The sequence below is a fragment of the Ceratotherium simum genome, chromosome 22 (assembly GCF_057802395.1).
Source record: "Ceratotherium simum simum isolate JZ-2026a chromosome 22, ASM5780239v1, whole genome shotgun sequence".
Taxonomy (NCBI): domain Eukaryota; kingdom Metazoa; phylum Chordata; class Mammalia; order Perissodactyla; family Rhinocerotidae; genus Ceratotherium; species Ceratotherium simum.
In genome coordinates this window covers 5,904,167-5,918,416 of record NC_141921.1, presented here as the reverse complement: position 1 = coordinate 5,918,416, position 14,250 = coordinate 5,904,167, and the positions used below count along the sequence as shown (strand labels likewise).

General features: G+C 55.8%; 1 protein-coding gene across 1 annotated transcript in view; it reads right to left on the bottom strand.

The window, feature by feature from the left end:
• The window catches only part of LRP8 (LDL receptor related protein 8), a 78,396-nt gene that overhangs the window by 35,227 nt on the left and 28,919 nt on the right, over positions 1-14,250 (bottom strand). Inside the window, 1 exon segment of the mRNA XM_087445912.1 lies at positions 6,097-6,219. Coding sequence (XP_087302038.1) covers positions 6,097-6,219 — 123 coding nt within the window.

Sequence of the window (14,250 nt, the reverse complement as noted above, 5' to 3'; positions counted from 1 at the left end):
GGCTGGGATGAGAGGCCACAAGAGATAGAGAAAAGGGCACAGACAAGATGGGGTGGGGGGCAGGTGTCTGAGTCAAGGCCCCTGACACTACTATGCCATGGGAGAGGAATACCTCAGACGCCCAAGTGTGAACCCCAAAGTTATCCCTAGGAATCCACTTCATGAAATATGAGGCAACCCATTGAGAGTATAGGATACACGGATCCATTTTACAGAAATTTCCCTTTACAAGTAACTCAGGTGGAGCCCTGGAAAGCGCTGACACGCAAAGGCCTTTTACAGATGCCGCCTTGGGCCTGTAGTGCAGGGTGGCGAAGGGGCCTGGGAGTTGGGAGTGGGGCCCTTCCAGAGCACCACTGGCACCAACACTCTGCGGGACCTCAGTAAGCACTGCCCCTCCTGGGCCACCAGAAGACGAGGGAGCTGAAGCCACCCGTGTTTCCCAGAGTCCTGACTAAGGTGGGGAGGGGCTGTTAGAAGTGCAGGTTCCTGGGCCCCAGCTCTTACTAGACAGAATCCAGACTTCAAGGAGAGAGCCCAGGAATCTGCATTTTAGAACTCGCCACCTGTCCTCCCCGCCAACCCCACCACGATTCCCATGCACCCATTTGAAAACCCCTGGGTTATTATTCTGCAAGTTCAAAAGATATAGGATATTTCATCTCTTTTAAACTCACTCGCAGAAAAGCGATAGAAGCATTCTGTATGTTTGTGAGCCCTGAGAGAGCAATGGGATGGAGGGACAAGGCGACCATATATCCCAGAGCCAGGTCTCAGGAAAGAGAACCTCACAGAGGAGTTGAAAGGAAGCTCATATTTACTGAGCACCTACTGTGTCAGGCTGCACTGTGCTGATGATTTGATATTTTCCCCTTTCACACTTATCCTCACCCTGCCAGGTAAGCAAGCCCTGCAGGCTGTGAGTGCAAACTCCAGGGGCACCATTCACAAAGATCCTCATGTCAGCGGCGCCCCTGGAATGGAGCAGGGCAGCGGCCTTGCAGATAAGCATTCCATTTTACAGATGAGGAAACTGAGGCTCAGAGAGACCAAGTAACTGGCCCAGGGATGCACAGCAGTGAGAGGCAGAGTCCAGGTTCCTCTGATTAGAGCCCTGCCCTTTCCCTCAAACCCCACATGTTCCTGTGGGTAGAGAAGTGGCCCAGAACCAGCCCCAAACTCTCCGCCCAAAGCCCAGGCGACTGAAATGGGCTTGACCGGCTGCACCACCTCTGGAGGCCTGGTTCTGCAGACCCGAGTGCAGCAGGCAGCTGCTTGAACTTTTAATGAATATTTATACAGTTAATTGCATAACCTTTCAGCAAGGACAATGATTAAACAATCCGTCTGTTTCCTTTCTTTATAATTAATAAGACATTTGCTGTGTCCCTAAATAGACAGCTCTAATGACAGGCTCTCAAGGATTCAGCAGTGCCTGACACCAGCCCTCCTACCCTCAAAGAACCAAGGTACCGTCTTGAAATGCGAGGACACAAGAGGCCTTGGAGGTGACATTGAGGAGCATCCACTGGAGTGACAGGAGACAGAGGCCCAGAGAGGGGAAGAGACCTGCCTAGGTTACTGGATGCCAGTCGTCCAACTGGCTGTCTCTCCTGGAACCTCACTGTCTATGTTGGGACACAGCTCTTCGCAAAGCCAGGATGTGAACCTCACTCTCCGGGCTCCTGGGTCAGGCCTCTCCTTGCCTAGCCCTGGGAAGCTGGTCTGGGCAAGTGTTGATGTGCAGTATCTCCTGATGAGGTGGGTACTATTATTATCTCCATTTTACGGATGAGAGAGCAAAGCCCAGAGAGGGTAAGTTGTTTGCCCAAAGTCCGTGGTGAGGGGCAGAGCTGGATTTCCATCCCAGGTCTCTCTGAATTCCAAATGCACTGCTTAACTTATTGCACTTAACCACTGCACATGAGAGGGAGGAGGCTCACCAGGCCTTGGCTCAGGCCAGGTCTGCAAGATGGCAGATGGCCGTCTGATATCCACTTTCAGGATAACTGAAGCCAGAGGCCCCCCAGTAGCACAATGCAGGAGACAAGAGTGTGGATTCTGGAGCTGGACAGACCTGGGTCCAATCTCATTTACTTACACAAAGGTCCTTTGGCAAGTCACATAACCTCTTTGCACCTTGGCTCCCCTCATCTGAAAACAGGGTTACATAATCTCTTAGAGTTGGTGGGTGGTTTAAAAGAGGAAACATATGGAAATCCCTACACTCAGAGCCTGGAACAAATTCTTGTTTGCCCTTGTTTTATTTTATGAAATGCAGAAGCAAAGGGCTGGAAGACCCTGGTCTCATCCCTGGGGATGCACATTTCAGAGTCCGCAGGGCCTACTACGATGCAGCCCCCACCATGGAATGCCTCTCTCTCTCTCCCTGGGAGACAGATGCCCCAAGGGGTGCCTTTGGCCTGCTGTCCAAGTGTCCCTAGGTTTTGAGAGGCAGGAGGGAATAACCCACTATCTCTCAGACATCAGGAATCCTCCAAAGTCAGCAAGGGCCTAAAAGTGCATCTGGAGTGGCTGTAGGCATTTATAAATTCCCAGAGGATCCTGCCCCAGAAATCCAGATCCACTGGTACTTTCTCTAATTCATAAGTTCACAAATTAATAAAAGAGAAATGTCTGTTGAATAAAAGAATGAAAGTATTTGACAGCTGCTTAGAGTGGGTGCATCTGCAGTGTCAGGCCACGTGAGGCTTAGGGCCAGACAACCTCCAAATGAGGACCCCAGCTCCAAAGGGCCAGAGACTCAAGCAGTGGGCACTCCTATTGTCCAGCTCCTGCTCCAGACAGCACGGCCTAGGACCACCGCACGTGCAGAGGGGGCGATTACACCAAGCTCCTTCACACAGGCAAAGCATTTGCAGCTGAGTCAGCCCCTACTCGCTGGGTGAGCCCAGAAAATCTCTGGGCTTCCACTTCCTGATCTGTAATAGGGAGGTACACTTGGTTAATCCATGAGGTCCCCCTTCCAGGTGGATAGTTCTAAGCTGCATGAATAAAACCCCATTTTCAATAAGCAGCACCCAGAATTGTAAGTCATTCACCTTGAACCAACCTCCACCCCCACCCCGCACCCCTCCCAACAGACGCCTGAAGTTGGGTCAGAAGCCGTCCCCAATCAAGTGAGCTACAATTAGAGCTGAAATGTTGTTGCTTCATTAGGCAAATGTCCTGGGATTTCCTACGGTGACTCTTGGCTGTATTTGATAGACAGAATCCAGAACCAGAAGGAAAGAGAGCTGGGAGAAATCCCAGCCAGCTAGGGGCAGACGACATAGTGAGGGAACACAAGAATGGGGACCTGCTCCCAAATCCCTCTCCCTCTCGATGCAAACCCCTCTCACTTACACTATTCTAAGATTTTAAATTGGTGTATGTGGGGAAGAGGGCCTGGAGTCAAAATCTAGTAATAAAAATAACACTGCACTGACACTTGGCTTGCATTTATTTTATCTGACCCTCACAATCCTGTAAGGCAGGTACCATTACCCCATTTTACAGATGAATAAACTGAGGCTCAGGGAGGTTGAGCAACTTGCCTGAGGTCTCACAGGTTAGAGGACCTGAGCCCAAATATATCCGACACCAAAACCACTACACTTTACTACTGCCTATAATCTTTGAGGGTGGGGAGGGGGCTCTGTCCTGGGAGCTGGCACAGTCCCCAGGAACCTGGTAGGCTGCGGAGGTTGCTATGGCTACGCCAATTAAATAGGCAACAGGTTGGCTGCCGGGTTCCCATTTGGTCGGGAAGCTGTGAGCAGCCTGCTACCAGGTCTTGCTGCCCCAAATTCTGCCTGACCGTCCAGGTCCCACTCTGGCCCACCTCATCCAGGCAGCCCTCCCCACCCACAGGCCTTGCCCACCTATGACCAATGTAACTCTGCACAGGAAGTGGGATCTGGGTCCTGGGCCCCAGCTGGGCACAGACAAGGGAGAAAGAGGGTCTCAGAACCCTAAGAGTCCAAGAATCTTAGAATCATAGTCTTTGGAATTCTGGAATGTTAGAAACGGGGGCCCAGAGGTGGGGGTAAAGTATGCAGGACCTCATAGAGAATCACTGGGAGAGCCCAGAGAGCTAAGTCTTGGCTGCTGCTTCCACGGGGCGCTCTGTCAAGCCTCAGAGAGCCTGAGAAGCCTGTGTGTTTTCATAGAAGGCAGACGAGCCATGAACAACTTGTGTGTCTTGAAACCAAGGCCCTCAACTTCTCTGTGCCTCCAGTTACTCAGCTGTCAAAGAACCTTGCCTTACAGCTGGGCACAAAGTGGGCCTGGGAGGAAGGAGGGGTGAGGCCAGAGGGCCCCTGCACAGCCCGGAGGATAGGAAGGCAGCAAGTGCTGGGATGGGCAAGAGGGGGAAAGACAGAGGGAGACACGGGACAGGGCAGGGAGAGAGACAGCAAGAGGGAGGATGAGGACAGGGGCAGGCAGGGAGGGGAGGGAGCCCAAGAGAGCAGGTGGGCAGGACCCCAGGGGGCAGGAGGAGGATGAAAAGGGACAGCAACGCACAGAGACACACATGGGGAGAAGGGGGCACAGCTCTCAGGCAGCAGGACAGACCTCAATAACAATCATAATGAGGCTTCCCCTCCCCTTCTGCCCCCAGTGTCCAGGGTCACTGCTGGGGGAGCCAAGCTGGCTGATTGCAATGGTGGAAAAGCCCCCCACTGCCACCGCCCCCATCCCCACACACACACTCCAGGCTGCACATGACTCTGCCCCTTGTTAGCTGGGCAGCCCTGGGCCTCAGTTTCCTTCCCTCTAAACAGGGATCCACCCCCTCCCAAGGTTGCCCAAGGATGAGAGTCACGAGTGGGCATGGCTGGGCTTTGTGCCTTCCGAAGCTCAGGACGATCAGGACTAACAAAGCGCTGGGCTGCCCCCTGCCCAGGCACCTCCAGGCCAGCACCGGGTGTGGCTCCTTGGTGGGGGAAGGAAAGGGTAGGGCCTGCGGCACGACAGGACATAACATGACCCATGCCACAACATGACCGGGGAGGTGGGGGCAGCTGCGCAGGGAAACGAGGAGCCCTGTGTCGGGCGGGGGGTGCTCCTGTTCTCCCTTCTCTCTCCCGCGGAGACTGGTAGCTCTGTTGCTAGGAGACAAGGAAACCCAGTTATCACCAGCCACAGCCCTACATGAGATGCTGGCCTCCATCGTCCCCGCCTCTGCCTCAGGGGTGACTGTGACCCCTAACAAGGACCCGGGTGCGGTCCTCACAAGCCCCCCATCCTCCACGTGCTCCCCCCAGCCTTTTGTCTCAGGCTCACTCTGCCTCCAGGATGCTGGGTCCTTCCCCGCCCCCCTCTCATCTCCTTTTTAATTTAACAAATGTCACAGAATGACCTGCCGGGTGTAAGTTTGCTTTGAGGATTAGGGCCTGGAAAAGAAATCAGAGAGAGACAAAGCCCTGAGTGTGGGAGGCGGGCCTGGGGCTCGGCTCTGGCCCTCCGCCTCACCTCTGGCTGCCGTGGCTGCCACCCTCCTGCCATGGAGGCCGGGGCTCCTGGGCTCAGCTGCCAGGGCAGAGGAAAGAGCTGGGGCCTCAGAGTCCTGGCTGGGTAGCTTGGGCAAGTCACTTAACCTCTCTGAGCCTCAGTGTCCTCCTCTGCAAAATTCAGGAAGTGACAGTACCTGTCTCATGAGGCTGCTGTGAAGACAAGATGAATTAATGCATAAAAGAGCTTAGCACAGTGCCTGGCACACAGTAAATGCTTAACGAGCACCCGCTAGTAGAATAATGATTCAGGTCCTCAAGAAAAAAAGTGGGGGAGGCTAAGGGGAGGCCGGGAGGATGTGCTATGGCTATGTCTGGGCAGAAGGGCTACTTCTAGCTGGTCCTACAGGAGCGGCGCCCAACCTGCAGAAGGCCTGTGAAGAAAGCCCAGAAACAGGGCACTAGCCACAGCACCTAGATCCCCCTGAATGTCTGTCGGGAGCCCCCGAGGGCGTGGCACAAAGTGAGCTGTTTGACAGGTCACCTCCCTTGAGCCTCTCAACCTCCCAACAAAGATCTGATGAGAAAACTGAGGTCCAGAAGGAGGCCCCCCTCCCCCAGCCCAAGGGGCAGGACTCACTGCAAGTGGCCTCGGACTCATCGGAACCGTCGGGACACTCCTCCTCGCCATCACACTTCCACCGCTCGGGGATGCAGTGGCCGTTGTCACAGGTGAAGTCGCTGTCCGCACAGGTCTTCTTGGCTGCAGGGCAAGGAGAAGAGCGTGAGGGGCCTGGTGGGCACAGCTTTTCTAGGACACGCAGTCAGGTGGCTACGGGGCGACCAGAATGTGCTCGGTTTGAAAGCTGGACCACATGACCTCCCACAGCCCCACCAGGACATGGAGCGCCTCTCCAGCCAGAAGGAAAGCACAGGAGAGAAAGGCTTATTCATTCCACCTGGAGACAAGCGACACCTGGCCCTGCCCTCCAAGTCCAGGAGTTCAAGTCCAACAAGAGTGACAGGATCCATCCACCAAGGGAACGCCTGTTACCCTGTCACACCCTTCTCTTTCCCCAAAGTCCAGTCCAACTGCCACCTCCTCCAGGAAGCCTTCCCTGATCACCCGTGGCAGCTGCTTTAGCCCCTTCAGCCGGTTCTTAGGCCCTTTACGCGCCTGTCCTACTCTTCCCAACCAGAACGAAGTCGAGGCCCCTTCTGCAAGCACCAGGGAGCTTCTGATAGTGAATCCTGAAGGCAAACAGTTATTTTGTGGCAAGATTAATAAGGTATATTCTGTTCACAGTGGTAGAAAGAGCATCTACTGGGCAAGACACTCCATCTGTCTCTGCCCCCAAGGCGCTCAATGCCTGGAGGGGGAGGCCCCACACGGGGGCTTGAATCTCAGTTCTGCCCCTCTCTATCTAGGTGACCTTGGGGATGTTACTTAACCTCTGAGCCTCTGTTTTCTTATCTATATAATGGGGAGAAGAAAACAAAAAGCTCTGACGAGGAGTAACAAGAAGTTATAATGTATGAGGAACATGCAACAGAGATCCTGGCACATGGCAGATGCTAGGTGAGGAGCAGCTATTACTGTTTGTATGGTTTAAGTCTTAATTAGAAGCAAAGAAAATGGGGTGTCTGTGCCCTCACAGGGGATGTGGGTAGCAGGCTGAGATCTCACAGCTGGAAGCTGACCTGGGACAAGAACACAGGACCGGCAAGGTTTGCTCCCTCCCTGTCCCTCCACTGGCCTGAGGCTCCTCCGGTGCAGGGCCTGTGTGAGATCCAGCACAGGACCCAGCTCAGGGGAGAGCGCAGTGGGGGCCCTGCACCCTGGCATCCTGGCTGTCCAGCCTCTGCTCCCACACCTCCAGGGCCGGTGCTCACCTTCACTCACCCCAGGAAGTTCCTTCCCAGCGGCCAGGCCAGCCGTGGCTGTGTAAATCCTCCCACGGGCCCTCTGGCTGCCTCTGGGGACACGTGACTGCTCCCCCTGCCCTAAGCAGCCTGACAGGGGTTTGGGGACAGACACTGTGTCTCCTGAATCCGTTCCATTTCTCCCTTGCTTTTCAATGGAATTCTTGCAGTACATCTGTGTTCTAAGATGAGTTTTCTTCACACTTTCCTTAGAAGAACACCTCTGTCTGTGCAGGGCTAGAAGAAACCAGAGGAATCCGAGTCCACCTGCAGATGGGGGCCCTGAGGCCCAGAGAGGGAAAGGGTCTGGTGTAGGGAAACATAGCAAGGCAGGGACCAGAACCCTGAGCAGCCCTCCCTGAGCCCTGCACTGAGGGATCGTTGTGGGAAACAGACACCAATACCGCCTTTCAGTAAATCACAGCCCATAATCATCCTAACATAAGTACAGTTATGAACCAGCCACAGCACCTGGGGCATTTCCTAACGAGCACCAGAGTGTTCCCTCCACAAGACGCTCGGCATCCAAAAAGAGGCGTATATCCCAGTGTTTTCTTTTTCCTGCTCTAATGTTCTCTGAGTGCATCCTGTGTGCCAGGCTCTGGGCTGGGTACGTTACTCAGGAAACCCCACGACAAAGGGCCTGTTATGTCTCCACTTGACACACGAGGAAATCCAGGCCCAGGGGCGTTAAGCTACATGCCCATGGTCACATCTGGGTGGGAGCAGGGCCACAATTTGACCTCACATCAGACGCCCCTCTTCCCCACCCATGGCTCCTCAAACAAAACGCCCAGCGGCATCGGATGTAGAAGAAAAGTCCCAGAGTAGGTGGGACAGTCCCATGGAAGCTTCAGTCTGGCATTCAAAGAGCCTGCATCTGTGCCCTGAGCACACAGGGGAGAACTCAGCCCACCCTGCCCCCTGGAGCTCAGCATGAGTGCACAACTGGGTGGACCCCAGAAGAGCAAGGCAGGCTTGATGAAGAAGGCGATGAAGGGGCTCCCTCGCTGGGCCTGGGCCACCACCCGCTCTCCAGGGATCTGTCCTCCCTGGCGTTCTGGGAGCCTGGGAGGGAGCTTGGCCTCCCACCGTGTGCCAAGCCCTGGTAGGCACCGGGCAAGGGGGCGAGAGCAGCCAAAAGCATCATCACAGTCCTGAAGGGCAGCCTCAAAGCCAGCCGGGCCCAGGAAATGGCGGCCTCAGGGATGGAGGTCCCATGGTGGTGTTCTGGGGAACAGGTTTGTTCCCTGTCATGGCCAGTTAGGACATTTTCCACCCTGGCTCTGCCCTGGCACCTTTTACCCAACATCCCAATGACTCCTCACAGCTCTCCTGGCAGTAGTTGTTAATCCTATTTTACAGAAGAAGAAACTGAGGCTCAAAGAGGTGAGGGTGGCAGGTGGCAGAAGTGGGATTTCAATTCCATGCAGCAGCTGCCAAAGCTTGGGCTCTTTAGTCTACTAAGGCCCTCGGTCACCTCAGCATTACCAGGCTAAGACTGAGGACCCCCATGGAGGTCCTCAGTGTGACCAGGTCCCAGGGGCCACAGGACAAGGCAGGGGGGCAGATCAGCCACAGCTCAGAGGTGCCTGCGTGAGGTGTCGCCTGGAATGTGCCCAGAAGGGTGCAGCAGAATAAACCTGGGCTTATGACAACTTGTGCTCTGCTAATGGACTGCCCTAGGGAAACTGAGGCAGCATGGTCCCTTTCAGGTTGAGGACTAGACTAAACCACCTTGGTGGGCCCTGTCTGAAGGGTAACCATGTGGAAGGATTTGGAGTCAGGGCTGAGACCGAATCCTGGCACAGCCACCTTCTCTCTGGGTGACCTTGGGCAAGTTCCGTCCCTCTCTGGGCAAGTGGGGATGGTGACTCTCCCACGCAGCACTGCCATAAGGACAGAAGGCAGAAAGGCTCTCCTGAGGGATCTGAGCAAGCATTGCAGTGTCGGGTTGTTAGTGTAAGGAGCCCGGCAGCCCTCGTCAAGAGGCTACATCAGCTCTGCCAAGAGAGGAGGGCTGGGCCGTGCTTCGAGGCTGTCAGAGCAAGCCATGCCAGACCCCCACCTCCTGGCCTCGGCAGCCTTGGCTCCCGCTCCCAGGTGATTCCCCAGCTGGGCTCGAGGCTGTGGCTCCCTGTTGCCAGGGATTTATGTCCCTCCATGCCAGTCGCCCCTTGGACAATGCCCACCTCTGTGAGTCCCTGTACTCCACAGCCCAGGAGCAGTACATAGTCATCCAGGGTCTGCGACATCATAATCTGGTGCCATGGCAACAGATGGGCTGCTACAAAGGACTTGGGATTCCAGAGGGCAGTGGGGAGGGGCCAACCCCGGGGCAGAGTGGGAGAATGGGAAATCCAGGACAAAGGAAGAGGGAGCTGCTATTTGTAACAAGAACGCAGGCTGAGGACAGCGTCAGACAGTCTGTGGCAGATTGAACTCTGCTCTGCCACTTGTGGCTGTGTGACCTTTTGCAAGTTGTACAACTTCTCTGAGCCTCACCTTCTTCATCTGCATTCGGGGATAATGTCCCTGCTTCTCCACACAGGGTTGTTGTGAGGCGCAAATGGGCTAAGGATGGCGCCAAGACTTTATTAACTGAAAACCATGAAGGTGCAAGTTTGAGGCACGCAGCCATCGGCCCCAGCTGCTGTGTGTGTGACACTGGGCCCAGCAGACACACTGGGCCTGCCTCCTCATCTGGAAACGGAGGCGTGGTGCTGACTGACTCTTAAGCCCCTCTCCGCATCCAGTCTATGATCTTGTGAAATTATGATGATCACTCAGCACCTCCCAGCTTCCCCACCCCCAGAGGCGTCCTTCCCTGAGACAATATGCATCCTTCACACTATTGCTTCCACCCACCCTCATCCGCAGCCCCAGTGCAGACAGGGGGCTTCAGAACAAAGATGAGTCAGGGCTGCCAGGAGGAGCTGCTCATGTGGCTCCCTCTTAGCAGTCACATCATGTTGGAGCCCGGGGTCTTGAAGGCCCTATACAGCTCTCCCAGTCTATAAGCCGGAAAACCAGGGCGCAGAGAGAATTGGCTGCTCAAAGTGTGTGCGACGTGTCTGTGCGATGGCTGCACCTGAATCCAGGGATCCTGACTCCCGGTCCCACTGTGTGGCCAGGAAGCAGGGGAGGGCCACCTGACCCAGCCCAGGGGTCAGGGAAGGCTTCCTGGAGGAGGGGACCATGTTCAGGGAAGAGGAGTCAGCCAAGCAGTGGGAGTGAGGAGAGCGATGAAGGGCATTCCAGGGAGAGGGATAACAGGGCCTGGGATATGACGTACAATGGCCATTCAGGGCCGGGGTGGAGGCAAGTGGCAAGGGACCTGGGAGCTCCACTAGGCCAGGGGCCAACTCGCCCCCCCTGGCACCACGCTGCCCCTCAGAGGCCCAGTGCAGGGGCCAGGCTTTCCCTGAGCTCACCCAGCCTCTGCTAAGCTCAGGGCTGCTGTTTAGCTGCCGGGGCTTCCTTCAGGATTTGGTGAGGCCGTGCTACACGGACCATCAGCCCCGAGCTGAGGAAGAGAGGGGCAGAGGGCAGGACGGAAAGCGACGGGCCATCCACCTAGACGTTTGGGATAAGACATTATTTTCCCCCTTGGAGAGTCATGATGCCCACTGCCTTACTAAAGGCCCTGAGAAGGCCTGCAGTGAAGACATCAGACTGACTGTTTCCTCCAGCACTTCCCAAACTCGTTTAGCCAAGGATCTCCTATTTTGGATGCCGTGTCTGTTAATTTCCCAAGAAACAAGTGGTCCAATGAATCATACCCAAGGAGACACTGCTGTAGTGCAAGCCCCTCATCCTCAGATAAGAAGATGAGACTCAGAAGGGGGAAGGAGTGGCCTATGGTCACACAACAGAAGCTGGTACCCAGATTTCTGTCTCTTGGCCAGCTCCACAAATCATGAAAAATAGTCTCTTATTTTTCAGGTCTTCACAGAGCACTTGGCCCAGAGTGAAGCTGAGGGGACTCCACTGGGAGACCCCAGTCCTCAGGGCAGGGACATGTCCAGAGGAGAGCCCAAGATCGGGGAGGGGGATTGACACCAGGCCAAATGGGACAGAGAGATGTCAGGGATGCAGGCTCTGTCTGCCCTCAGTGCTCTGCAAATAGGCTGTGGGCCCCAGGGAATATTCTTTGAGGGCAGAGCAGAGACCTATTGGAAAGGGATTCCAGCTCAACATGATTGCTGAGGCGCCTGGGGTAGTTGAGACTGAGAGAGTCAAGACGGAAAGCCCCCACTTTGGAGACCAGCGCCCAGAAGGGACTCATGTGTTCCCACTTCCTCTCCCGACCTGGACCAGCACAGGGTAGCCTGGCTCCGGCCCTGCAGCCCAGCCCTAAGGCAGCTGGGCCACGGGTACCCGGGTCGGGGAGATGAAAGGGCTGCTCCCTCTATGGTTACCCTTTTGCAGTGCTTGCCAGGCCCTGGCGTTTGTTGCCAAGACAACTGCTGCCAGCAGAAGGAAGATCCGGGGTGGGGGCAGGGGGTGTGCCAGCCCGCCCCTGGCCTACTAACCTGGCAGACAGATTTAAATGACAGCCCAGGAAGCTACTATTAAACTGTCACCCCAGTCAACAGGATGACAGACCCAGAGTGTTCTCTGGCTGCGGCAACAACACAGCAGGAGTGAGAGGGGGAGGAGACGGTGGCCTAGAGCAACCTGAACCCCCTCTCGGGAGGCCCTGGTCTGCCTGCCTGTTGACCCACCAGCCAGAGCCAGCCTCTCAGGCTGCGGCGGGTCCTGGCGTGTAGCGGCAGCGCAGGGCCTGGAAAACTTGCTTCTTTATTTTTAAGCAGAGGAACCCTTTTACCAAGTGAAATCCCAACACACAAAGTAAATAAAAAGGGATCTGCATTACTGGAAGCGAGGCGAGGGGGGACCCCATCAGCTGTTCCCCGTTATCCCCTTAAAAGCCGTGGTGCAGCCATGAAATCCTGGGCTCACAGCCCATCACCAGCAGATTTGGGGTCCAGCAGCACTGGGTTAAAACCCCGACCCCTCCCCAAAACCTTCGGTTTAAAGATCCCATAGGTCTAATATAACATTTAGAACATCTTCCATGGGTTTAAGGTTCTAACTCTCTAAGGACCCCAGGTTCTAAGACTGCACCACTCCCATCAGCTCACCCTCAGCCCCGTGACGGGACTCCAGGACAGTTACTGCGTGAGTCACACATGTCGATAAGCTGTTGATGGCCCCTGGTTCCATCCCTGTAAGGGACTGTGCCTCTGAGCCCCAGTGTCCACACGCTGACAATCAGATTCAAGGCTCTTGGCGGTGCGGGAAAGGCAGCCGGTTCCCACAGTGTCCTGACGCCCACGGAGTGTGGTGGGCGGGGCTCAGCCTGCGGCTTTGTGCTGCCCAGCGGGCTCCAGGGCACAGGCCACCACCATCCATCAGCAGGTGACACCTGAGGCCACTTTCTCCCCCACCCTCTCATCCCACCTGGGGAGAAAGAGGAAAGGAAGCAGCAGCAGGTACTGAGGGGGAGGGGTGGACGAGTGAGGAGTTTGAGGAAGATGAAAGGATGAAGGGCGGGCGCGGGAGGACCACTCTCGGGCGAGGGCATCTTTGCTTTTAAACTGGACAAAATTTCCCTCAAAATTTTCCAAGTTCTCTCCTGCCCCGGCCCATTCCACTAAGGAGCTACACATTTTTAACCAGTCCAGATCATAAGACAAAACAAAAACAAGGTGAAGAAATGAGGTTTGGAGGGTTGGGAGGTCAGAGGGGAGGCTGGATGGGAGGCAGTCACAGAGCCATCTTCCCGGAGGAGGTGGCACTTGGGCTGGGCCAGATTCCCCAGCTGGAGGCGGGGCAGCTGTTCCAGGCAGCAGCTGAGGGATGACATGGGGAGTGTCAGTGTCTGTGCAGCGTCTCATGGCTATGGCAGAGGACACAGATGTCGCTCTGTGAGCTGCCTACACCACCTTGTCCCAAATGAAGAGACGGGGTCTCCAGGCTGCCCTCAGCTGGGGGTCCTTAGAGACCACGAGATGAGGACAGAGGGGGAGCCCCAGAAAGAGGAGGGACTTAAGTGAGACTTCCTGGCCAGACTTGAACCCGGGCCCCCTCTCCCCTGGTCCAGGGCTCTTTCCCCAATGTCCTCACCCTGGGTGTCCACCTGGCCCCACACCGGGGCTTCCCCATCATTTCCTTCATCTCAGTGTCCCCCTCACACAGGGTCTGACACCAAGCGGGTGCTCAAAGAACACCTATGGCCCCACATCTCTGATGGGCGGTGTGACCTCTTCCCATTCTGGGCCTCAGTTTCCTCATGTGAACAGATCTTTAAGGACCCCTCCAGCTGACGTTCCACAGACGGGTTGTGGTTCACGGTGATGCCCCTCCAAAAGGGCCGCCAGGGGCTTCCCACAGCTAAGTCCCTCTTCCAGGCCCCAGCACATCCCAGCTGCTCTCAGACGCTGCCTGACCCTGGCCCCACTGTCACCAAGGGAGGTCCAAGCCCTCGCTGGGGTATGTGGGACTCCCTGTCGCCACGGGGAAGATGCGCGTCTCCAAGGGACAGACGACAAAGGGTCTTCCCGTCACAGTGATTTGTGGATGCAGGAGGTACTGAGCCAGCGACAGCTGTGAGGGGGTGGGAGGGAGAACAGGTTTGGGGAGAGGTGGATGGGATCAGCAGGGGTCCCCGGCTGGCACCTGCACAAGGACCAAGCATCATGTAAGGGGTGCTGCTTAGAGGAGCAGACAGCGCAGAGAAGATGGCCATTCCTCTGCCCATCTTCCAGGCTCAGGACTGCCCACTCTGGATGTGGGCCACCCACTCGGCACTGGGATTTTAGGTCCCGAGGAAACAGCTGGAGGGAAACTCATGGTATCCTCAGAG